At 38.4% G+C, this 26,672-nt stretch overlaps 1 protein-coding gene across 1 annotated transcript in view; it reads right to left on the reverse strand.

Annotated features, from left to right (window-relative positions):
• The window catches only part of LOC133619652 (uncharacterized), a 195,519-nt gene that overhangs the window by 108,761 nt on the left and 60,086 nt on the right, over window positions 1-26,672 (reverse strand). The window contains exon 2 of the mRNA XM_061980822.2: window positions 2,941-3,068. Within this exon, the coding sequence (XP_061836806.2) occupies window positions 2,941-3,068 (128 nt within the window). The remainder of the gene's footprint in view (window positions 1-2,940; window positions 3,069-26,672) is intronic.

Genomic DNA, 26,672 nt, shown 5'->3' on the forward strand with positions numbered 1-26,672 from the left:
CCAGAATATTAATAACAGAAAGAAACAACCCTTTTGTGTGAATGAGTGTAAATGGGGGAGGGAGGTTTTTTGGGTTGGTGCACTAAATGTAATTTTTTAATTAAAAAAAATAAAAAAATAAAAAAAAATAACCGATACCGATAATAAAAAAACGATACCGATAATTTCCGATATTACATTTTAAAGCATTTATCGGCCGATAATATCAGCCTGCAGATATTATCGGACATCTCTACTCACAACCTACCGATCTCAGGGCGGACACTCTATGTACGTCAGGGGAAAAGAAAATCTAACATGGATCCACGCTGATGTCCGCATTGCCTCTACTTAGCAGCCACAAAAAGATTAGAACCCTCCCAAATATATTACACTATATATAGACTTTCATACATTATATTACATTAATTTATTTTCACGTAAAAAAAAACAAAAAACCCTCATTTTTAAAGGTGGCGACCATAACTTGGGTGGCGACTTTTAATTTATTTTTTTTAAATTTTATTCCTTGTGCATTTATGGAATCCGGTCAACTACTGTATTTTCCAGACTATAAGGCGCACTTAAAATCCTTTTTTCCCCCTCAAAACTCGACAGTGCGCCTAATATACGGAATAATTCTGGTTTTGCTTACCGACCTTGAAGCAATTTTATTTGGTACATGATAAGTGTGGCCAGTAGATGGCAGTCAAACATAAGAGCTACGTGTAGACTGCACTATGATGGCAATATGACTCAAGTAAACAACACCAACATTTTAAATGTTCCATTGAAAATATAGAACATTACACACGGCGCTCAAAAATCTATAAAAATGTTTTAGTACGACTTTGGTAAGCTATGAAGCCGCACCGCTTGATGGATTGTACTGTGCTTCAACATACGAGTATCATTATGGTGTGTGTATAAGGTTTTGTTTTGCAATATTATGCAAAAGCAACTTTTCTTGCCTTCTGGTACTTGCTGATCTGTATTTGAGATCTGCATAAATCCTGAAAAATTGCACGCTTTCGCCTTTGTAGTCCGTGCCGACCGTGTAAATTGATAAGCTTCTTCTTTTTCTCTATCTTCTCGTTATGCGACATACATCCTCCGCTGTTGCCATTTCTAATATAAAGTAGTGTAATGAATATTATAACTGACTTTCTTCTGTAGGTTGAAAAACTCCTAGAGGCAGACTTTATTAATAATAAAACATTGGTTACTTGATCTTTTCAACACTATAATTGGATGAAATCATTGCTATTACAGCCTTGTGTTTGGTTTGAAATGTTAGTATAATTGAGATAAACCTCGCAAAACAACATTTTCAGTATTCATTTTAAACCTTTTCCCTTTGCTTGCTATCACATCGAAAAGTGGCGCAATACGTTACTGCATAGGGCAGAGCCTTATATACCGTATTTTCTGGACTATAAGGCGCACTTAAAATCATTTTTTCCCCCCTCAAAACTGGACAGTGCGCCTTATAACACGGTGCCCCTAATGTACGGAATAATTCTGGTTTTGCTTACCGACCTCGAAGCAATTTTATTTGGTACATGGTGTAATGACAAGTGTGACCAGTAGATGGCAGTCAAACATAAGATATATGTGTAGACTGCAATATGATGGCAATATGACTCAAGTAAACAACACCAACATTTTAAATGTTCCATTGAAAATATAGAACATTACACACGGCGCTCAAAAATCTATCAAAATGTTTTAGTACGACTTTGGTAAGCTATGAAGCTGTACCGCTTGATGGATTGTCGGTGCATTAAACATACGAGTATTATTATGGTGTGTGTATAAGGTAAGACATTATCTGGCGTTTTGTTTCGCAATATTATGCAAAAGCAACTTTTCTTGCCTTCTGGTACTTGCTGATCTGTATTTGAGATCTGCATAAATCCTGAAAAATTGCGCGCTTTCGCCTTTGTAGTCCGTGTAAATCGATAAGCTTCTTCTTTTTCTCTATCTTCTTGTTTTGTGACATTCAACCTCCGCTGTTGCCATTTGTAATATAAAGTAGTGTAAAGTTCTTACTTATATCTGTCAGTAAACTTGCCATGAAAGTGCTAAAACATACCGGTGTAGTGATTTACATTATTCACCCAAGGAACTTTAGTTATTAGAGAGTTCCGGTCGGACCGTTTTTCACGGGACACATTTCCGGCGTTGTTGTTGTTTCCGGATGAGGAGATGCTGCTCCGGTTGTTGATTTAAGTAAAGTCTGAATGTCATTAAAACAGTTAGCGCCATCTTTCGACACTTCTTCCACTCCCGTCCTTGCACGCTACACCGCTACAACAAAGATGACGGGGAGAAGACGCTGCCGAAGGTGAGCCACGTAAATAAGACCGCCCACAAAACGGCGTATTCGGAAGCGACTGTCAGAAAGCGGCTTGAAGATGATCTGTAAAACATAATCTATGCAACATTTTGACCAAAGAACCACCATTACATGTTATGTAGACCACAAGGAAGTTTTTTACATTTACAAAAAAATAATAATAATATGACTCCTTTAATGCGCCCTATAATACGGTGCCTTATATATGAAAAAGATCGAAAATAGACCATTCATCGACAGTGCGCCTTATAATCCGGTGCGCCCTATGGTCCGGAAAATATGGTACTTTGTTTTCACTTTATTGAACTGCGCATACAAGTATTACAGTATATTGGGGCCACGTTGGGGCCTGTGCGCATTTATATTGGAGTCTAATAAAGATCACATTTTATTTGCAGTGTAAACAGTCAGCTGGGGAAAAAAAAAAGGTTTCGGAAAAATCCGATTTGCAGTGGAAACGTAGTCTGTGAGAGTATAAGTATAAAAATAACAATGGATCAAATGTAAAATATTAAAACATTGTCATTGTTGGGATTTGCTAAGCATGTGCATTACACAACACAGCGTACAGTCAGCGCAGTTCACAGAAATGATGTACTCACTTCTTCTGTAAGTTGCTGAGCTCGTGCTCAGTCTCTGTCTGGAGCTGCCGGAGGTGAAAGGTCAACCATTCGCTCAAGACAGCAAACCTCTGCAGTCCTCCTCCTGTGTCGTCCTCACACAATAAACCCTGTAACACAGCATTTATATGATTTGATATTGTGATTTCTGGCAGGCATTTTTCATGATTTAACCTTAACCCGCACACCTCTGCAGTCTGTCGATACGACTTTACTTGTACATTGCACCGATCTACATTTCTGCCAGTGGGTGCTCAATGTGTGTGTATTAGTGTTGTCCCGGTACCAAACGTATTTCGGTACTTTTCTAAATAAAGGGAACCACAAAAAATTGCATCATTGGCTTTATTTGAACAAAAAAATCTTACTGTACATTAAACATATGTTTCTTATTGCAAGTTTGTCCTTAAATAAAATAGTGAACATACAAGACAACTTGTCTTTTAGTAGTAAGTAAGCAAACTAAGGCTCCTAATTTAGTCTGCTGACGTATGCAGTAACGTATTGTGTCATTTTCCATTCTATTATTTTGTCAAAATTATTAAGGACAAGTGGTAGAAAATGAATTACCGTATTTTTCGGAGTATAAGTCGCACCGGAGTATAAGGTGCACCTGCCGAAAATGCATAATAAAGAAGGAAAAAAACATATATAAGTTGCACTGGAGCCCGGCCAAACTAAGAAAAAAACTGCGACTTATAGTCCGAAAAATACGGTATTAATCTACTCGTTCATTTACTATTAATATCTGCTTATTTTCTGTTTCAACATGTTCTATCTACACTTCTGTTAAAATGTAGTAATCACTTATTCTTCTGTTGTTTGGATACTTTACATTAGTTTTGGATGATACCACAAATTTGGGTATCAATCCGATACCAAGTAGTTACAGGATCATACATTGGTCATATTCAAAGTCCTCATGTGTCCAGGGTAGAGTTGTACGGTTAGTATAGTACCGCGATACTAATTAATCATTTTCGGTACTATACCGCCTCTAAAAAGTACCGGTCCTGCACCCCGCCACGCCCGCTTCGAAGTCACGTTGTGTCATTGCTGGTTTACGAGCAGAGGAGCATGTTCGGCAGCGCACATACACAGAGTACTTACAAGCAGACACAGTGTGTAGACAGAAAAGGGAGAACGGATGCATTTTGGCTTAAAAACTAAGGATAAAGATGAAGTTATAACACTGAAACGTCCTCAGGAAGAGGTGCTTTAAGACATGGCTAGCTAGCTAATGGCTAAAGTCCAGCGTTTTAGCTACTTCTAAATCACTAATCCTGGTCTCCATGGCGACAAATAAAGTATGTTTCTTACAAGTATCATCCCTGCAGGACGAGGAATAGCTAAACATGCTTCACTACACACCGTAGCTCACCGGCGTCACAATGTAAACAAACGCCATGGGTGGATCGATACCTAACATCCACTGTAATGATATCAAGTACAAGCACGTATCTAGTCGATACTACTATGATTACGTTTATATTTTTTGGCATCACAACATCTTGTTTCGTTTTTTTATAATGTATATTATGTTTATAAATTCAGGAAATATGTACCTGGACACATGAGGACTTGGAATATGACCAATGTATGATCCTGTAACGACTTGGTATCGGATTGATACTCGAATTTGTGATATCATCCAAAACTAATGTAAAGTATCAAACAACAGAAGAATAAGTGATTATTACATTTTAACAGAAGTGAAGATAGAACATGTTAAAAGAGAAAGTCAGCAGATATTAACAGTAAATGAATAAGTAGATTAATAATTAATTTTCTACCACTTGTCCTTAATAATGTTGACAAAATAATAGAATGATAAATGATACAATATGTTACTGCATACGTCAGCGGGCTAAATTAGGAGCCTTTGTTTGTTTACTTACTATTAAAAGACAAGTTGTCTCGTATGTTCACTATTTTAATTAAGGACTTAACTGCAATAATAAACATATGTTTAATGTACCTTAAGATTGTTTGTTAAAATAAAGCAAATAATAAAAAAATTTTGTGGTCCCCTTTATTTAGAAAAGTACCAAAAAGTCCAGAAATAATTTTAGTACCAAAATATTGGTATCGTTACAACACTAGTCCAGGGACATATTTCCTGAGTTTATAAACATAACATATATATATATATATATAAAAAAAAAAGAAGATTTTGTGATGTGTTATAATAATTGTTTCTAAATTATCACAAAAACGTTGTATTACATTGAGTTCCTGACAAGAATACAAAAGCTGTCTTTGAAACCTACCAAGAGTAAGGCTCGTAAAACTCCACTGTGTAGGGGGGAAGCAAGATGAAGGTGTTCCTGTGTTTTTTCATGTATGATGTTGTTCTGGCCCAAGGACTATAGAGCAGAGAGATGACAAGATCTGCCCAATTTCCAGACGACCTCTTTTTGAAGTATTTTCCAAACTCTTTTTTAACTATTTTATGGAACTCTTTTTGAACTATTTTACGAACTCTTTTTGAACTGACCTTTCCTGTGAATTGTTTACGACCTTTTCTGTGAACTTTTTGCGACCTTTGTCCTTTGGAAACAAAGGTGGCCATGTGGTCGGGGAGGGTCCAAAATAAAAGAAGGAGGCATGCAATCTTTTGGGAAAGCGTGCTGAGATACTGTGCGAGGGTACAGTGTTCAGATGACTCTCCTCAATATAATGAATCCAAATTGAACTCTGTCTCTGTTTAATTATTTGCCTCTTGTCTTGTTTAATAGATGTCATCAGTGTTTGAACCTGACATGATGTTAAAAAATATCGATGCAATCATAATAGTATCGACGAGATACGCTATTGTACGTGGTATCATTACAGTGGATGTTAGGTGTAGATCCACCAATGGCGTTTGTTTATATTGTAGCGTCCCGAAGAGTTGGTGCTGCAGAGAATTCTGGGAATTTGTTCTTAAGTGTTTGCAAATATTCTTCCAAAATGTGTTGGTCGTTGTTGTTTAGTGTGGTTTCACTATATGGCACCTGTTTATGACAGTGTTGGCATTGTTCATACTGCCACCCTTAGTGTGACATGTATGGCTGTTAAAGTTAAAGTACCAATGATTGTCACACACACACTAAGTGTGGTGAAATGTGTCCTCTGCATTTGACCCATCCCCTTGTTCAGCCCCTGGGAGGTGAGGTGAGGGGAGCAGCGAGCAGCAGCAGTCGCCACGCCCGGGAATCATTTTGGTGATTTAACCCCCAATTCCAACCCTTGATGCTGAGTGCCAAGCAGGGAGGTAATGGGTCCCATTTGTATATTGAGTAAGTTAATTCGCTCGTTTGCAGTGTGTTCAAAGTCAAGATAAATGTGTCATTAGTTCAATATCAGGCACAATTAAATCTCGGTTAGGCTTTACTGATTTGATTTTGTGAATTTTTTATTATGTAAAATGGACCAAACTCGCCGCAAAACTAACAACAAGATTGACTATCCAAAAAATGATTTGAAAGATTGAAAGTTGCCAGCAATCCCACGTGGGTGCTTGGCAATAAGGACCCTATAGGTGCCTATTAGAGATGCGCGGTTTGCGGACACAACCGCGGAGTCCGCGGATTATCCGCGGGTCGGGCGGTTGAAATAAAAAAAAAAAAAGATTTTATCCGCGGGTCGGGTCGGGCGGTTGAAATAAAAAAAAATTAGATTTTAAATAGATTCAGGCGGGTGGCAGTTAAACCAATTCGGAAATATATATACATAGTTAAATGTTGTTACCCACATATGAAAAACGAGCAGCACTCTTTGAAACAGGCAATTATTTATCATCAGGCACCTGCAGCACGCCACAATAGAAGAAGAAAAAAAAAAAAGATGGCAACGCCGGCAGCAAACGTGGTACGCGACAAACTAAAAAAGGGAATACTAAAGACCAGGGGAAAAAAAGGCCAGAAAAGTTCAGCGTGGACTCGTTTTTATGAGGTTGTAAATCAGGATGATAGTAATGCTGGCTACGTGATTTGCAAGAGCTGAGACGCTGTTTATGTCTACGACAGTCACAAAACCGGGACATCTAACATGGTGCATCACATTTGTGCAAAACCCCGAACCTCCACAAACACCCTGAGCATGAGCAGTTTCGTCCGCCGTGATCCCAGAAGAGTGCCACAGGATGTTAAAACAAGATAGAACGCAGCTGCCTGCAGCAGTTTGAGTGGCGCGAGCGCGCTTGGAGGTGCGCTCAGCGCGGCTCCCAGATGATTGCGCACTGGTGTGCGTCTGGGCCGTGACAGCGTGGCACGCATTGAATGTCTCTGCTGCATTGGATCAGTTTCCTTTCTTTAACAGGCAAAAGCTTTATAACCTCACTAATGCCTTGCATCGTCTATATTAGATATATAACAACGGGTGGGTGCGGTTTTGATTAAATGTTAGTTCGGGTGGATGGCGGATGGTTGACGACTTTTGTGATGCGGTTGCGGATGAAATAATTGCCTATCCGCGCATCTCTAGTGCCTATGTATTGCACAAAATTATAAGGTCAGTCTGTAGGTTTTGCAGCATTATTATTGCTAACATCATGCATCATGCTGATTTATTCCGGACAGTAAATGACGGGCAAAAGTAGGATTGCAGGCATTTTAGCAGGCGACTGTGTCAGTTTGTCAGAAATTAGGCAACGTGGTGAGTCAAAGCCGAGCTTGCCATGAATCACCAGCTGAGGGAGGCCAGAGGAAAGGGGCGCACAGACTGAGAAGGCAGGAGGAAGTGAACACTGAGAGCAGAGGAGACAAGCGAGGACATGAGGAGAGAAGATTCTGGTTTGCGGAGGTGAAAAGAAGCGTGGGCGTGTCCGGGCCCGTCGTGGTGACGGAGGCCTTCGGTGGCGGCTGTCGACTGATAGACAGCAGACTGGATGAGTCATCCTGGCAGGACACGCTGATCGCACTCAACTGAGTAATGTGCTCATATTGAAATTGATAAAGTATATTCATTATCTTGTATTTGTAGTAAAGTGGTTGTCATTAGTAATCTATTACCCTTAACATGCACATAATCACGTTTCATCAAACATATATTAACGTTGTTGCCCTAGGGCAGGGGTCGGCAACCCAAAATGTTGAAAGAGCCATATTGGACCAAAAATACAAAAACACATTTGTCTGGAGCCGCAAAAAATTAAAATCCATATTACATACAGATAGTGTGTCATGAGATATACATTGAATTAAGAGGACTTAAAGGAAACTAAATGAGCTCAAATATAGCTACAAATGAGGCATAATGATGCAATATGTACATTAAAATAGCCTAAATAGCATGTTAGCATCGATTAGCTTGCAGTCATGCAGTGACCAAATATGTCTGATTAGCACTCTACACATGTCAATAACATCGACAAAACTCACCTTTGTGCATTCATGCACAAAGTTAAAAGTTTGGTGGACAAAATGAGACAGAAAAAGGATGAAACACGTCCTAGGAAGTCGGAGAAAGTTATACATGTAAACAAACTACGGTGAGTTCAAGGACCGCCAAAATTAGTAGGACAAAACGGCGCTCGCCAAATACTCGAATCAGTGAAGCATGTTTAATATAAACAGTGTGATTTATAACAATTAGGGAGGTTTGTGTCATGTTTGTCCTCCTACAGAAAACATACTAAAACAAAAAATATTTTTTTCCCCCTCATCTTTCTCCATTTTTCATACATTTTTGAAAAAGCTCCAGAGAGCCACTAGGGCGGCGCTAAAGATCTAGAGCCGCGGGTTGCCGACCCCCGCCCTAGAGTAAACTGCGTATAACACATGGCACACTGACAAAGCTTAACATATTGTTACTATAACAATCTACAAGGTTTATATAGGTTGCTTCTCTTTCTTCTCCTCCATTTTTCTGCATTTTTTTGTATCTCTAGTAATCATTATGTAATTGTATTGTTGCATTTGAACAACTGTATTGTTGATAATAAAGGTAAATTATTAGTATTGTTCATAATCAATAGCGCTTTTTCTATTGGTATTTGTATTGCTCCATTTGTAGTGTAATAATGCTCATTGTCATTTCTGTATTATTATTTATTTCGCTAACTGCTTATTTGCTATCACTTTTACCATCATATTTGTACATGTCGTATTTGCTGATGTTGCTCTATTGTTGTTGTTGTTGTTATTGTTGTGTTTGCTGTTGTTGTTTTTGTCTCTCTGTCTAATCCCCCTCTTGTCCCCATAATTTCCCCCTCTGTCTTCCTTTTTTTCCTCTTTCTATCCCCTCCTGCTCTGGCCCGGCTGCACCAAATGATAATATAAATACATTTAATAAAGTCAAATACAAATAAGGCAACAAGAGAAGTATCCTACACTTCTCTTTTGTAAAGTAAATCTGAACAGTCGATATGGACATCTACATCAACTATATGATTTGCCTGAGAAGCTGGACAGGACAAAAAATAAAAATAAATAAAAAATAAAAAATAAAAAATAAAAATAAATAAAAAAGTAATCTATTACAGAATCAATTTTCCCCATTAGAAATTATTTAATCGAATAAATCTGTTTGAGACACTTCAAAATTTCAAAACAAAACACATTTTGTAGCGAATAATTCTAGTTTTTTACATGCATCAAACAATTAAAAATCACAAATGAACCCAAAACCAGTGAAGTTGGCACGTTGTGTAAATCGTAAATAAAAACAGAATACAATCCTTTTCAACTTATATTCAATTGAGTAGACTGCAAAGATAAGATATTTAATGTTCGAACAGAGAAACTTATTTTTTTGTTGTTGCAAATAATCATTAACTTGGAATTTAATGGCAGCAACACATTGCAAAAGGGGCATTTTTATCACTGTGTTACATGGCCTTTCCTTTTAACAACACTCAGTAAACTTTTGGGAACTGAGGAGACCACATTTTTAATATTTTCAGGTGGAATTCTTTCCCATTCTTGCTTGATGTACAGCTTAAGTTGTTCAACAGTCCGGGGTCTCCGTTGTCTTATTTTAGGCTTCATATTTTCAACGGGAGACAGGTCTGGACTACAGGCAGGCCAGTCTAGTACCCGCACTCTTTAACTATAAAGTGGCCTAGTGTCCGCCCTGAGATCGGTAGGTTGTGAGTTCAAACCCCGGCCGAGTCATACCAAAGACTATAAAAATGGAACCCATTACCTCCCTGCTTGGCACGCAGCATCAAGGGTTGGAATTGGGGGTTAAATCACCAAAAATGATTCCCGGGCGCAGCACCGCTGCTGCCCACTGCTCCCCTCACCTCCCAGGGGGGTGAACAAGGGGATGGGTCAAATGCAGAGGACAAATTTCACCACACCTAGTGTGTGTGTGACAATCATAGGTACTTTAACTTTTTAAAGCCACGCTGTTGTAACTCGTGGCTTGGCATTGTCTTGCTGAAATAAGCAGGGGCGTCCACGAAAAAGATGTTGCTCCAAAACCTGTATGTACCTTTCAGCATTAACAGTGCCTTCACAGATGTGTACGTTACCCATGCTTTGGGCACCAATACACCGCCATACCATCAGAGATGATGGCTTTTGAACTTTGCGCTTATAACAGTCCGGATGGTTCTTTTCCTCTTTGGTCCGGAGGACACGACGTCCACAGTTTCCAAAAAACAATTTGAAATGTGGACTCGTCAGACCACAGAAACTTTTACACTTTGCATCGGTCCATTTTAGCTGAGCTCGGGCCCAGCAAAGCCGGCGGCGTTTCTGGGTGTTGTTGATAAATGGCTTTTGCTTTAATAGTGATCAAAGGGAAAAGGTTTAAAATGAATACTTAAAATGTTGTTTTGCGAGGTTTATCTCAATTATACTAACATTTCAAACCAAACACAAGGCAGTAAGAGCAATGATTTCATCTAATTATAGTGTTGAATAGATCAAGTAACCAAAGTTTTATTATTAGTAAAGTCTGCCTATAGGAGTTTTTCGACCTACAGAAGAAAGTCAATTATCATATTCATGTTTAAAAAATATATATGGCAATTAATTCCCCACTAGCTATATGAGTGATTGCATGTATAACATGAGTGGGCTGCATGGTCATGACACACTGAGATAATGATGTCTGATAAAATGTAGTTAATGGATTTGTTATTGTGATGCAAACAACTGAAGCAGCATATGTCCTCCACATATGCTTTATACGCACGTCCTTCAACAAAATAATAGGATTGTCGTTGTGAAGACATACACTATATTGCCAAAAGTATTTGGCCACCTGCCTTGACTCACATATGAACTTGAAGTGCCATCCCATTCCTAACCCACAGGGTTCAATATGATGTCGGTCCACCTTTTGCAGCTATTACAGCTTCAACTCTTCTGGAAAGGCTGTCCACAAGGTTGCGGAGTGTGTTTATAGGAATTTCCGACCAGTCACACTGATGATGGTTGAGAAGGCCTGGCTCGCAGTCTCCGTTCTACAAACCCCATTTCCATATGAGTTGGGAAATTGTGTTAGATGTAAATATAAACGGAATACAATGATTTGCTAATTATTTTCAACCCATATTCAGTTGAATATGCTACAAAGACAACATATTTGATGTTCAAACTCATAAACTTTTTTTTTTTTTTTGCAAATAATAATTAACTTAGAATTTCATGGCTGCAACACGTGCCAAAGTAGTTGGGAAAGGGCATGTTCACCACTGTGTTACATGGCCTTTCCTTTTAACAACACTCAGTAAACGTTTGGGAACTGAGGAGACACATTTTTTAAGCTTCTCAGGTGGAATTCTTTCCCATTCTTGCTTGATGTACAGCTTAAGTTGTTCAACAGTCCGAGGGTCACCGTTGTGGTATTTTAGGCTTCATAATGCGCCACACATTTTCAATAGGACACAGGTGTGGACTACAGGCAGGCCAGTCTAGTACCCGCACTCTTTTACTATGAAGCCACGTTCATGTAACACGTGGCTTGGCATTGTCTTGCTGAAATAAGCAGGGGCGTCCATGGTAACGTTGCTTGGATGGCAACATATGTTGCTCCAAAACCTGTATGTACCTTTCAGCATTAATGGTGCCTTCACAGATGTGTAAGTTACCCATGTCTTGGGCACTAATACACCCCCATACCATCACAAATGCTGGCTTTTCAACTTTGCGCCTATAACAATCCGGATGGTTCTTTTCCTCTTAGGTCCGGAGGACACGACGTCCACAGTTTCCAAAAACAATTTGAAATGTGGACTCTTCAGACCACAGAACACTTTTCCACTTTGAATCAGTCCATCTTAGATGAGCTCCGGCCCAGCAAAGCCGACGGCGTTTCTGGGTGTTGTTGATAAACGGTTTTCGCCTTGCATAGGAGAGTTTTAACTTGCACTTACAGATGTCGCGACGAACTGTAGTTACTGACAGTGGTTTTCTGAAGTGTTCCTGAGCCCCTGTGGTGATATCCTTTACACACTGATGTCGCTTGTTGATGCAGTACAGCCTGAGGGATCGAAGGTCACAGGCTTAGCTGCTTACGTGCAGTGATTTCTCCAGATTCTCTGAACCCTTTGATGATATTACGAACCGTAGATGGTGAAATCTCTAAATTCCTTGCAATAGCTGGTTGAGAAAGGCTTTTCTTAAACTGTTCAACGATTTGCTCACGCATTTGTTGACAAAGTGGTGACCCTCGCCCCATCCTTGTTTGTGAATGACTGAGCATTTCATGGAATCTACTTTTATACCCAATCATGGCACCCACCTGTTCCCAATTTGCCTGTTCACCTGTGGGATGTTCCAAATAAGTGTTTGATGAGCATTCCTCAACTTTATCAGTATTTATTGCCACCTTTCCCAACTTCTTTGTCACGTGTTGCTGGCATCAAATTCTAAAGTTAATGATTATTTGCAAAAAATAGTTTGAACATCAAATATGTTGTCTTTGTAGCATATTTTAACTGAATATGTGTTGAAAATGATTTGCAAATCATTGTATTCCGTTTATATTTACATCTAACACAATTTCCCAACTCATATGGAAACGGGGTTTCTAATTCATCCTAAAGGTGTTCTATCAGGTTCAGGTCAGGACTCTGTGCAGGCCAGTCAAGTTCCTGTTGCCGTTGTTCCCAAACTCTTCCATTTTGTTATAATAAAGCAGACAATTGACTTTGGAATATTGAGGAGTGAGGAAATGTCACGACTGGATTTGTCGCACAGGTGGCATCCTATGACAGTTCCACGCTGGAAATCACTGAGAGCGGCCCATTCTTTCACAAATGTTTGTAGAAACAGTCTCCATGCCTAAGTGCTCGATTTTATACACCTGTGGCCGGGCCAAGTGATTAGGACGGGTGGCCAAATACTTTTGGCAATAAAGTGTATTACTAGTAAAAACAGCTAGAGTTGGCACAGAACTTAATATCACTGAAAAATAACAACATTTAAAATACCAGCCGTGGTCACTGTTGTCATACACTGCAAAAACTGAAATCTAAGTAAGATTAAATATCTCAAATAAGGGGGATATTTGCTTATTTTCTGTCTGATAAGATAATTCTTTTCACTAAACAGATTTTATGTTAGAGCAGTGGTCCCCAACCTTTTTGTAGCTGCGCACCGGTCAACGCTTGAAAATTTTGGGGGGGGGGGGGGGGGGGGGGGGGGGGGATTTTTATTATTATTATTATTATTATTTTAATTTTTTTTTAATAAAGAAATACAATCATGTGTGCTTACGGACTGTATCCCTGCAGACTGTATTGATATACATTGATATATAATGTATATATTGTGTTTTTATGTTGATTTAATAAAAAATAAAAAATAAAATAATAATATATATTTTTTTTTTTTCCTTTGTTCTCCACCGCGGCCCGGTGGTTGGGGACCACTGTGTTAGAGTGTTTTACTTGTTTTTAGGGTTTTGGTCCTAAATTATCTCAGTAAGATATTACAGCCTATATGACCTATATTGAGTAAAACATGCTTGAAACTAGAATATCAACTGATGCAAAGCTGTGTCATCAACACTCACAAGTATAAAACTACTTTTTTAAAGTAATAATTTCTTACTTCAAGCATGAAAAAAAAATGATGATGCCGAGCGCATATCATTATGTCAAGATAATGGCACTAGCATTTACTTCATTTAAGAACATATTGAGCAAAAAAGGTCACTTTTTTTTTCTACCAAGAAAAGTGCACTTGTTATTAGTGAGAATATACTTATTTTAAGGTATTTTTGGGTTCATTGAGGTTAGCTAATTGTACTTGTTTTGGAAAGTCTTGACAAACCGAATTTTCTTGTTCTATTGGCAGATAATTTTGCTTAGTTCAAATAAAATATTCCTCATTTTTGTATTTTTTTTTCTTGTTTTTGAACACTGACTTTTTGCAGTGTATCAACATTACTGCATTTCGAGCCATGCAGAAACATTGGCTGAACCTAAAAAAAACACCATTTAGCTTTAACCATTATACTGTAGTCTATGAACAACATCTAACCAAGCATATACCAAATAACTGCAAATAATGCCATCTTCAGTACAAAAGCAACCCAAATACGAGAACACGTTTGTAAAATCTCTTCATTCTAATATTAGTAGAGCACTTGTAAATGTGTTATGAAATGATACTCACAACAGGAACCTGAGAGTGCGAAGAATTCATGATAGCAGGACAACTTAGGTCCAATTCCTGACTGATCTCAGACCACAGGGGGTTGTTTCTGTGTGTGTGTGTGTGTGTGTGTGTGTGTGTGTGTGTGTGTGTGTGTGTGTGTGTGTGTGTAAGAGGGAGAGTGGGTGGGCTGCGCTACTGTGTACATGGAGATGACCCTAACTACAGCCCCCCCACTGACCACACTAGGCAAGCAATGAGGTAATACTTGGTGAGAGTTTGTTAGGGACTTTTGTCTGGATTCATAATGTTTTTTGTAGAGATGTCCGATAATATCGGACTGCCGATAGTATCGGCCGATAAATGCTTTAAAATGTAATATCGGAAATTATCGGTATCGGTTTCAAAAAGTAAAATGTATGACTTTTTAAAACGCCGCTGTGTACACGGACGTAGGGAGAAGTACAGAAGGCACTGCCTTTGCGTGTCGGCCCAATCACATAATATCTACGGCTTTTATACACACACAAGTGAATGCAAAGCATACTTGGTCAACAGCCATACAGGTCACAATAAGGGTGGCCGTATAAACAACTTTAACACTGTTACAAATATGCGCCGCACTGTGAACCCACACCAAACAAGAATGACAAACACATTTCGGGAGAACATCCGCACCGTAACACAACATAAAGACAACAGAACAAATACCCAGAACCCCTTGCAGCACTAACTCTTCCGGGACGCTACAATATACACACACACACACCTCAACCCCGCCCACCTCAACCTCCTCATGCTCTCTCAGGGAGAGCATGTCCCAAATTCCAAGCTGCTGTTATGAGGCATGTTAAAAAAAAAAATGCACTTTGTGACTTCAATAATAAATATGGCAGTGCCATGTTGGCATTTTTTTCCATAACTTGAGTTGATTTATTTTGGAAAACCTTGTTACATTGTTTAATGCATCCAGCGGGGCATGACAACAAAATGAGGCATAATAATGTGTTAATTCCACGACTGTATATCGGAATCGGTAATTAAGAGTTGGACAATTTCGGATTTCCACTGTTTTAGCTGCCTTTTTTTTTTTTACCGTAGAATCTTGTTTTAATGTTTTTTGTGTTTTTTTTTAATGTTTTAGTGTCTTACTGTATATGTGAAAAAACAGTACAAAAGTTGATATTATGGTAAAAAAAATAAAACTCAGTCGGCGGAACTTAACCGTAAAATCGATTTTCAATTTTACAGTCTACAATTTGATTGATATTTTGTTTTGAAATCATAAGTCAAGCAGATATTTAAGTACAGTATTTATCTTTATTTTAACAAAAAAATATTTTTGGAATACATGATAATATGATATTTTGATTGTGATAACATTGATTTTTAAAATATATACAATTGCATGCAGTACATGATTTTTATTGTCGAAAGGGAAAGAACAAATATATTTAGTAAGAAAAGATTAAGCATTTTGTTAACGCATATTATTTCCAGGCTTTCGCGGGCCACATAAAACAATGTGGGCCTTGAGTTTGACACCTGTGCTTTAAAGGGGAACATTATCACCAGACCTATGTAAGCGTCAATATATACCTTGATGTTGCAGAAAAAAGACCATATATTTTTTTAACCGATTTCCGAACTCTAAATGGGTGAATTTTGGCGAATTAAACGCCTTTCTAATATTCGCTCTCAGAGCGATGACGTCACATCGGGAAGCAATCCGCCATTTTCTCAAACACCGAGTCAAATCAGCTCTGTTATTTTCCGTTTTTTCGACTGTTTTCCGTACCTTGGAGACATCATGCCTCGTCGGTGTGTTGTCGGAGGGTGTAACAACACGAACAGGGACGGATTCAAGTTGCACCAGTGGCCCAAAGATGCGAAAGTGGCAAGAAATTGGACGCTTGTTCCGCACACTTTACCGACGAAAGCTATGCTACGACAGAGATGGCAAGAATGTGTGGATATCCTGCGACACTCAAAGCAGATGCATTTCCAACGATAAAGTCAAAGAAATCTGCCGCCAGACCCCCATTGAATATGCCGGAGTGTGTGAGCAATTCAGGGACAAAGGACCTCGGTAGCACGGCAAGCAATGGCGGCAGTTTGTTCCCGCAGACGAGCGAGCTAAACCCCCTGGATGTCTTATGCCACCGAAGATGATCAAGAGAAGAATATCGACCCTAGCTTCCCTGGCCTGCTGACATCAACTTCAAAACTGGACAGATCAGCTTTCAGGAAAAGAGAGCGGATGAGGGTATGTCTACAGAATATATTAATTGATGAAAACTGGGCTGTCTGCACTCTCAAAGTGCATGTTGTTGCCAAATGTATTTCATATGCTGTAAACCTAGTTCATAGTTGTTAGTTTCCTTTAATGCCAAACAAACACATACCAATCGTTGGTTAGAAGGCGATCGCCGAATTCGTCCTCGCTTTCTCCCGTGTCGCTGGCTGTCGTGTCGTTTTCGTCGGTTTCGCTTGCATACGGTTCAAACCGATATGGCTCAATAGCTTCAGTTTCTTCTTCAATTTCGTTTTCGCTACCTGCCTCCACACTTCAACCACTTGTTTCAATACATGCGTAATCTGTTGAATCGCTTAAGCCGCTGAAATTCGAGTCTGAATCCGAGCTAATGTCGCTATACCTTGCTGTTCTAACCGCCATGTTTGTTTGTATTGGCATCACTGTGTGACGTCACAGGAAAATGGACGGGTGTATATAACGATGGTTAAAATCAGGCACTTTGAAGCTTTTTTTAGGGATATTGCGTGATGGGTAAAATTTTGAAAAAAACATTGAAAAATAAAATAAGCCACTGGGAACTGATTTTGAATGGTTTTAACCCTTCTGAAATTGTGATAATGTTCCCGTTTGAAAAATGCTGAATACATGTTTTAAAGAAAGTAATACAAAGTGAATATCTATTTTTGGCCTTAAAAATAAACCTTTTACCGAGTACTATAATTAAATTGACTAAATCATGACTGTCAATGAACTCTCCTAAAGTAACAGAAACCACATCAAGCTTCATAAACAAACCAATCCTCAAACACATTGTTCAACTTTCACCCAAAAACGAAGGAATCAGCATCAATATGAAGAATTGAAGAATTATAATTGAAGACTAAATGCCACTGTTCTGTGCAACACTGTAATTGTCACAACATTTGAATCCCAATTGTTATTATGGCTATCTCCAGTTACTGTACAAGACTAAACATATAATGGTGTTGTTTAACATCACTTTGCAATCCAGTGCATTGTCCTTCAACATTTTCTCAACTTGTGTTTGTCTTATAAGCGAGTTGGGAGTAAATAAACCATGACTAAGCTGCAAGATTTCCTGTCAGCTACCTCTGGCCATTTTTTCGAAGTTCCGATCTCCACCCTAGGGCGTGTCTCGGTGCAGCCTGGATGACTCTGGCAGGAAGCCAAGTCAGACACACCTTAGTAGGCAGGTAGTGATAAGGGGGGCGGAGCTTCGCTGTTTTCTTTCTCTTCTATATCCATTTACTGATTAAAAAGGCTTCTGTTTTGTTTGTTTTTTACTGTGGAAAGACAAGATAGTGGTTTATTCTCTGCAGCATCTGCACTAAGTAAACTGGAATAATTCTGCTGTGGTCGACATGACACCGGACCTCAATTGGTCCTCAGTTAGAAGCAGCATGCAATTTTTTTTGCAGCTGTAAGAAAAGGTGCAGCGCATTACTTCACCACAGTCTTTCAGTGTTTTCAGATGAAGCCCCTTTTTGGTAAGATGCATGAAGCATAGTAGGGGTGTGGTAAAAAATCGATTCGAATTTGAATCGCGCTTCTCACCTTGTGCGATTCAGAATCGATTCTCATTTTAAAATTTTTTATTTTTATTTATTTATTTAAAATTTTTATTTATTTATTTATTCATTTTTTTTAAATTAATCAATCCAACAAAACAATACACAGCAATACCATAACAATGCAATCCAATTCCAAAACCAAACCCGACCCAGCAACACTCAGAACAGCAATAAACAGAGCAATTGAGAGGAGACAAAAACTCGACACAGAACAAACCAAAAGTAGTGAAACAAAAATGAATATTATCAACAACAGTATCAATATTACCGTATTTTTCGGAGTATAAGTCGCACCGGAGTATAAGTCGCACCTGCCGAAAATGCATAATAAAGAAAGAAAAAAACATATATAAATTGCACTGGAGCCCGGCCAAACTATGAAAATGACTTATAGTCCGAAAAATACGGTATTCACTGCATCGTTGATAAGTGATTAAAAATCCCTCATTGACATTATCATTAGACATTTATAAAAAAAAAAAAAGAAGAAAAAAAGAACAATAGTGTCACAGTGGCTTACACTTGCATCGCATCTCATAAGCTTGACAACACACTGTGTCCAATATTTTCACAAAGATAAAATAAGTTATATTTTTGGTTCATTTAATAGTTAAAACAAATGTACATTATTGCAATCAGTTGATAAAACATTGTCCTTTACAATTATAAAAGCTTTTTACAAAAATCTACTACTCTGCTTGCATGTCACGCCCCCCTGAATTTAAATACAATTGAGAAACTAATACCAGTATTTTTTCATGTGTCAATTAAACTTTTGCTAAGCAAATGCTTCAAAAAAATGTTTTTTACATATGTTATACATCCTCAAACCCAATGGCTCCCATTTAAAAAAAAATACATTTTAGCTTTTATGTGTATTTGATCATTTTGGGGATAGGTGGCACCCCATTTGAAATGATAAATACAATATTTTATAGGTCTATATACAATCTATATACAGGGACTAGTGTTATCCTGATACCAATATGTTGGTACCGGTACTAAAATTATTTTGATAATTTTCTAAATAAAGGGGACCACAAAAGTTAAGTTAAAGTACCAATGATTGTCACACACCCTTGTTCACCCCCTGGGAAGTGAGGGGAGCAGTGAGCAGCAGCAGTGGCCGCAGGCTTTATTTTTACTAAAAATCTTAGGGTACATTAAACATATGTTTCTTATTGCAAGTTTGTCCTTAAATAAAATAGTGAACATACAAGACTTTGACTGATTGATTGATTGATTCATACTTTTATAAGTAGCTTGCACAGTTTTTTTGATTGATTGAAACTTTTATTAGTAGATTACACAGTGAAGTACATATTCTGTACAATTGATCACTAAATGGTAACACCCGAATAAGTTTTTCAACTTGTTTAAGTCGGGGTCCACTTAAATTGATTCAACTTGTCTTTTAGTAGTAAGCAAACAATGGCTCCTAATTTAGCTGCTGACATATGCAGTAACATATTGTGTCATTTCTCATTCTATTATTTTGTCAACATTATTAAAAACAAGTGGTAGAAAATGTATTATTAATCTACAGTAATACAACGAAAAATCAGACCGGTACTTTTCAGAGGCGGTATAGTACCGAATGTGATTAATTAGTATCGCGGTACTATACTAATACCGGTATACCGTACAACCCTAACAGGGACATTGGTAAAGTGCATTTGTTACTCCAATAAAAGGGTAAAACGCCAGATCCTGCAGTGGAAACCACTGTGAGAAGACTAGAAATGGTATTGTGCATCATTTTCTTTTCAGTCTGCAGTGCACATGACTCACATCTTCGGCATGTCACCTTGTGAGCTAGTGCACTATGAACCACTAAGCGCTTTAAACCGGGAGAGACTGGAAGGAGACACCCTGCAAGTTCATTGACTGTCCACTAATGAAAACAACTCTGCACGTTTCATAGAGTTCATATAAATGCATCAGGAGTTTTCCACCGCCAGTTACTTGCATGCACTTTGTTTTTTTTTAAATGTAATTAACAAACTAAAGACCAGTTTCTTTGCTTCCACAATTTTCCAAAATAAATAATAAATTACACATGATTGGATTAATTATTCATCAATACATGAATAAAAGTTACTCTCGAACAGACAATATGGATACAAAACGAAGGTTCATAATCACAAGCATCCATCGCTGCTGGATAGAATTGCCGGAGCAGAGCCTGGAATAGACTGCTTATATAAGATGCCAATATTGAAATTTGTGATGCATGCAGGAATTTTCAGTTTTTTATTTTTTTATTTAGTTATATTGCAAGTTATTTTTTTATTGATATCAAAGCGATATCAATATTGAATAGGGAAAACTTAGTACACTTCAACATAAATGTAACTAGCACTTCTTTACAGCAGTGAAGAAGAAATGAGCAAGTAGATGAATAAATATACAAACAAACCCCGTTTCCATATGAGTTGGGAAATTGTGTTAGATGTAAATATAAACGGAATACAATGATTTGCAAATCATTTTCAACCCATATTCAATTGAATATGCTACAAAGACAACATAATTGATGTTCAAACTGATAAACATTTTTTTTTTTGCAAATAACCATTAACTTTAGAATTTGATGCCAGCAACACGTGACAAAGAAGTTGGGAAAGGTGGCAATAAATACTGATCAAGTTGAGGAATGCTCATCAAACACTTATTTGGAACATCCCACAGGTGTGCAGGCTAATTGGGAACAGGTGGGTGCCATGATTGGGTATAAAAACAGCTTCCCAACAAATGCTGAGTCTTTCACAAGAAAGGATGGGGCGAGGTACACCCCTTTGTCCACAACTGCGTGAGCAAATAGTCAAACAGTTTAAGAACAACGTTTCTCAAAGTGCAATTGCAAGAAATTTAGGGATTTCAACATCTACGGTGCATAATATCATCAAAAGGTTCAGAGAATCTGGAGAAATCACTCCACGTAACATTGAATGACCGTGACCTTCGATCCCTCAGACGGCACTGTATCAAAAACCGACATCAATCTCTAAAGGATATCACCACAGGGGCTCAGGAACACTTCAGAAAACCACTGTCACTAAATACAGTTTGTCGCTACATCTGTAAGTGCAAGTTAAAGCTCTACCATGCAAAGCGAAAGCCATTTATCAACAACATCCAGAAATGCCGCCGGCTTCTCTGGGCCCGAGATCATCTAAGATGGACTCATGCAAAGTGGAAAAGTGTTCTGTGGTCTGACGAGTCCACATTTCAAATTGTTTTTGGAAATATTTGACATCGTGTCATCCGGACCAAAGGGGAAGCGAACCATCCAGACTGTTATCGACACAAAGTTCAAAAGCCAGCATCTTTGCTGGTATGGGGGTGTATTGGTGCCCAAGACATGGGTAACTTACACATCTGTGAAGGCACCATTAATGCTGAAAGGTACATACAGGTTTTGGAACAACATATGCTGCCATCTAAGCGCCGTCTTTTTCATGGACGCCCCTGCTTATTTCAGCAAGACAATGCCAAGCCACATTCAGCACGTGTTACAACAGCGTGGCTTCATAAGAAAAAGAGTGCGGGTACTTTCCTAGGCCGCCTGCAGTCCAGACCTGTCTCCCATCGAAAATGTGTGGCGCATTATGAAGCGTAAAATAAGACAGCGGAGACCCCGGACTGTTGAACGACTGAAGCCATACATAAAACAAGAATGGTAAAGAATTCCACTTTCAAAGCTTCAACAATTAGTTTCCTCAGTTCCCAATCGTTTATTGAGTGTTGTTAAAAGAAAAGATGATGTAACACAGTGGTGAACATGCCCTTTCCCAACTACTTTGGCACGTGTTGTAGCCATGAAATTCTAAGTTAATTATTATTTGCAAAAAAAAAACAAAGTTTATGAGTTTGAACATCAAATATCTTGTCTTTGTAGTGCATTCAACTGAATATGGGTTGAAAAGGATTTGCAAATCACTGTATTCCGTTTATATTTACATCTAACACAATTTCCCAACTCATATGGAAACGGGTTTTGTAAATAAAGTATAATGTCCACAGTGTGAGACAATATTGTGTGTTGATATGATATGACACACCTCTTTCAGCTATGTGCTTGCGATGACCGGAGGCAAAGTGTCAAAGGCATTCATGGATTTAGACGGCACGTTAATTAAAACAACAAGGACGCTTGCTCTCCACGTAGGCATGTCTGCTACAGTCGTCACTTATCTAGTCTTCTATGTATGACATCCGTGACGTCTCAAAAAACCCAGAAGTCAATATTATTTGCGGTTAATGCTACTAAAATTTTGTTCAGAGGGAAAGGTGCAGAATCTGAGGAAAACAATCACAGTGGAAATCAACACATTTAAAATGTGGTTTGATAAAAACAGACAATCATTGAAGTTTGCAGCCCTTTGAGATACTTGTGATTAAGGGCTATATACATAAACTTTGACTGATGGATTGAAGTTAAATAAAACCAAAATAATATTATTTGGAAAATGCAGATAAAAAACTGAAACGCAGAGATTCATGGTGTACATATTGACGTAGTAACAAATACCGATAATAATTAGAGATGTCTGATAATGGCTTTTTTGCTGATATCCGATATTGTCCAACTCTTAATTACCGATTCCGATATCAACCGATACCGATATATACAGTTGTGGAATTAACACATTATTATGCCTAATTTTCTTGTGATGCCCCGCTGGATGCATTAAACAATGTAACAAGGTTTTTCAAAATAAATCAACTCAAGTTATGGAAAAAAATGCCAACATGGCACTGCCATATTTATTATTGAAGTCACAAAGTGCATTATTTTTTTTAACATGCCTCAAAACAGCAGCTTGGAACTTGGGACATGCTCTCCCTGAGAGAGCATGAGGAGGTTGAGGTGGGCGGGGTTGAGGTGGGTGTATATTGTAGCGTCCCGGAAGAGTTAGTGCTGCAAGGGGTTCTGGGTATTTGTTCTGTTGTGTTTATGTTGTGTTACGGTGCGGATGTTCTCCCGAAATGTGTTTGTCATTCTTGTTTGGTGTGGGTTCACAGTGTGGCGCATATTTGTAACAGTGTTAAAGTTGTATATACAGCCACCCTCTGTGTGACCTGTATGGCTGTTGACCAAGTATGCTTGCATTCACTTGTGTGTGTGTGTGTGTAAAAGCCGTAGATATTATGTGATTGGGCCGGCACGCAAAGGCAGTGCCTTTAAGGTTTATTGGCGCTCTGTACTTCTCCCTACGTCCGTGTACACAGCGGCGTTTTAAAAAGTCATATATTTTACTTTTTATTATACCGATCATTTTGAATCGGATACTGATAATTTCCGATACTACATTTTAAAGCATTTATCGGCCGATAATATCGGCAGTCCGATATTATCGGACATCTCTAGTTACATTACTAACATCTTTATCAAGGTATGATAATAACAATCCACATCTTGTATTATTATGCATTATTAGGAAGCTGACACAAGCACACACACGTGCACACACACACACACACACACACACACACACACACACACACACACACACACACACACACACACTATTCATAAATGACAACCTATATAAAATATTTCAGGTATGCAAATCTTGCACGACAACTTCTTGTGTGGCACATACTATTCTCTATCCTCTTTGTGTGTCCCTAAAATAAAATTACAGTAGACGGAGTTTAGTTTGAGTTTATGAATCTTTCTGTCAATCACAAACATGCTTCTACTCTAACAGACGGTTTCCTTATCGATATTTTCAGCAGCTTTATGTCAAGGGATTCACAGACATGTCAAAAACTGAAATCTAAGTAAGAATAAATATCTCAAATAAGGGTGATATTTGCTTATTTTCTGTCTGATAAGATAATTCTTCTCACTAAGCAGATTTTATGTTAGAGTGTTTTACTTGTTTTAAGGGTTTTGGTCCTAAATGATCTCAGTAAGATATTACAGCTTGTTGCTGAGATGTTATGACCTATATTGAGTAAAACATGCTTGAAACTAGAATATCAAGTGTTGCAAAGCTGTGTCATCAACACTCACAAGTATAAAACTACTTTTTTAAAGTAATAATTTCTTACTTCAAGCATGAAAAAAAAAATCATGATGCCGAGCGCATATCATTATGTCAAGATAATGGCACTAGCATTGACTTAATTTAAGAATATTTTTCAACATATTGAGCAAAAAGGTCTCGTTTTTTTTTTCTACCAAGAAAAGTGCACTTGTTATTAGTGAGAATATACTTATTTTAAGGTATTTTTGGGTTCATTGGGGTTAGCTAATTTTACTTGTTTTGGAAAGTCTTGACAAGCCGAATTTTCTTGTTCTATTGGCAGATAATTTTGCTTAGTTCAAATCAAATATCCCTAATTTTATTTTATTCTTGTTTTTGAAAACTGACTTATTGCAGTGTACTAGCACAGCTGCCGATAATGGTTTTACTGTATTCTGCTCATAGTAACGTTACTGGTAGACTTGAATGTTTATTACCGTATTTTCTGGACTATAAGGCGCAATTAAATTAAATAAACAGTACGCCTTATAACCCGGTGCGCCTAATGTACGGAATAATTCTGGTTGTGCTTACCGACCTCGAAGCAATTTTATTTGGTACATGGGTGTAATGATAAGAGTGACCAGTAGATGGCAGTCAAACATAAGAGATACGTGCAGACTGCACTATGATGGCAATGTGACTCAAGTAAACAACACCAACATTTTATATGTTCCATTGAAAATATAGAACAATACACACGGCGCTCAAAAATCCTTCAAAATGTTTTAGTACGACTTTGGTAAGCGATGAAGCCGCACCACTTGATGGATTGTCGGCGCCATAAACATAGGAGTACTATTATGGTGTGTGTATAAGGTAAGACATATTATCTGGCGTTTTGTTTCGCAATATTATGCAAAAGCAACTTTTCTTACCTTCTGGTACCTGCTGATCTGTATTTGGGATCTGTATAAATCCTGAAAAATTGCACGCGTCCGCCTTTGTACCAAATATTGGCGCTTATAATCGACCATGTTGACCCCGTAGTCTGACTGTTGGCAGATTTTGCCTTAAAATACACTTGACGGGACTTTAGATACAACTAAGGTAATTTGTATGTATGGCAGAAATGTAAACACATTTAAAATACCATATAAAAGCAATACCTGCTTTTGAGGCAGCTGCCATGAGATCACATGGACAAAGATAAGACCTTCTGGAGGAAAGTTCTGTGGTCAGATGAAAAAAAAATTGAGCGGCTTGGCCACAATACCCAGCAAAAGGTGAGACCTTTAATCCCAGGAACACCAGGCCTACCGTCAAGCATGGTGGTGGTAGTATTATGCTCTGGGCCTGTTTTGCTGCCAAGGGATCTAGTGCTTTACAGAGAGCAAATGGGACAATGAAAAAGGAGGATTGCCTGCAAATTCTTCAGGACAACCTAAAATCATCAGCCCGGAGGTTGGATCTTGGGTTCAGTTGGGTGTTCCAACAGGACAATGACCCCCAAACACATGTCAAAAGTGGTAAAGGAATGGCTAAATCAGGCTAGAATTAAGGTTTTAGAATGGCCTTCCCAAAGTCCTGACTTAAACATGTGGACAATGCTGAAGAAACAAGTCCATGTCAGAAAACCAACAAGAACGCTATTAGCACATCAGTAACAAGCAGTGGACGGCAACACTGCCAATGTTGTAATAAGTACCACCGATAAGTACAGCAAGACTTTTGGAGCAACTGGGATTATTCAAATTTAAAAGCGTGATTCATCTGATTTAAACAAGAATAATCACACTAATAAAAGACACACTTCAGCACTGGATAACGCAAAAACATACTCTTGACCACAAAAATCACACCACACGCCTAACCATACACTAGTGTTGTCCCGATACCGATATTTTGGTACCGTAAAATGTATTTGGACATGTACTTGTACTTGTACTTTGGACTTATCGGCTGCACGACATCAAGGCCGCGTAATAGAGACATGCGGCAGGCTTACACACACACATGCATCCACAAAAAAATATACGCCACACACACATACCCCACCCCCAATCCAACGCCCTTGACGCAAATCCCATAGCCTGAGAGCTGCGGCCTGCCACCATGACCCCTCACTCCCTCCCCTCTGTTGCTAGATATCTGGAGATGTACGTTGTAATGTATATGTGCTTTGCTATGGAGGTTTTTAGGAGCCCAGTCTAGATTGTATTTTTTTTACTCATCCTTCCCCAGCGTTTACCTTTTTCCCCATCTTTTACGGGGCGCCTTGTGGCGACCTATCAGCGTTCCTGTTCTGTAACCCTGTACACAGTTTGTTTGTCTAATCTTGAACGGGTTT

This window comes from Nerophis lumbriciformis, linkage group LG20 (genome assembly GCF_033978685.3).
Source record: "Nerophis lumbriciformis linkage group LG20, RoL_Nlum_v2.1, whole genome shotgun sequence".
NCBI lineage: Eukaryota > Metazoa > Chordata > Actinopteri > Syngnathiformes > Syngnathidae > Nerophis > Nerophis lumbriciformis.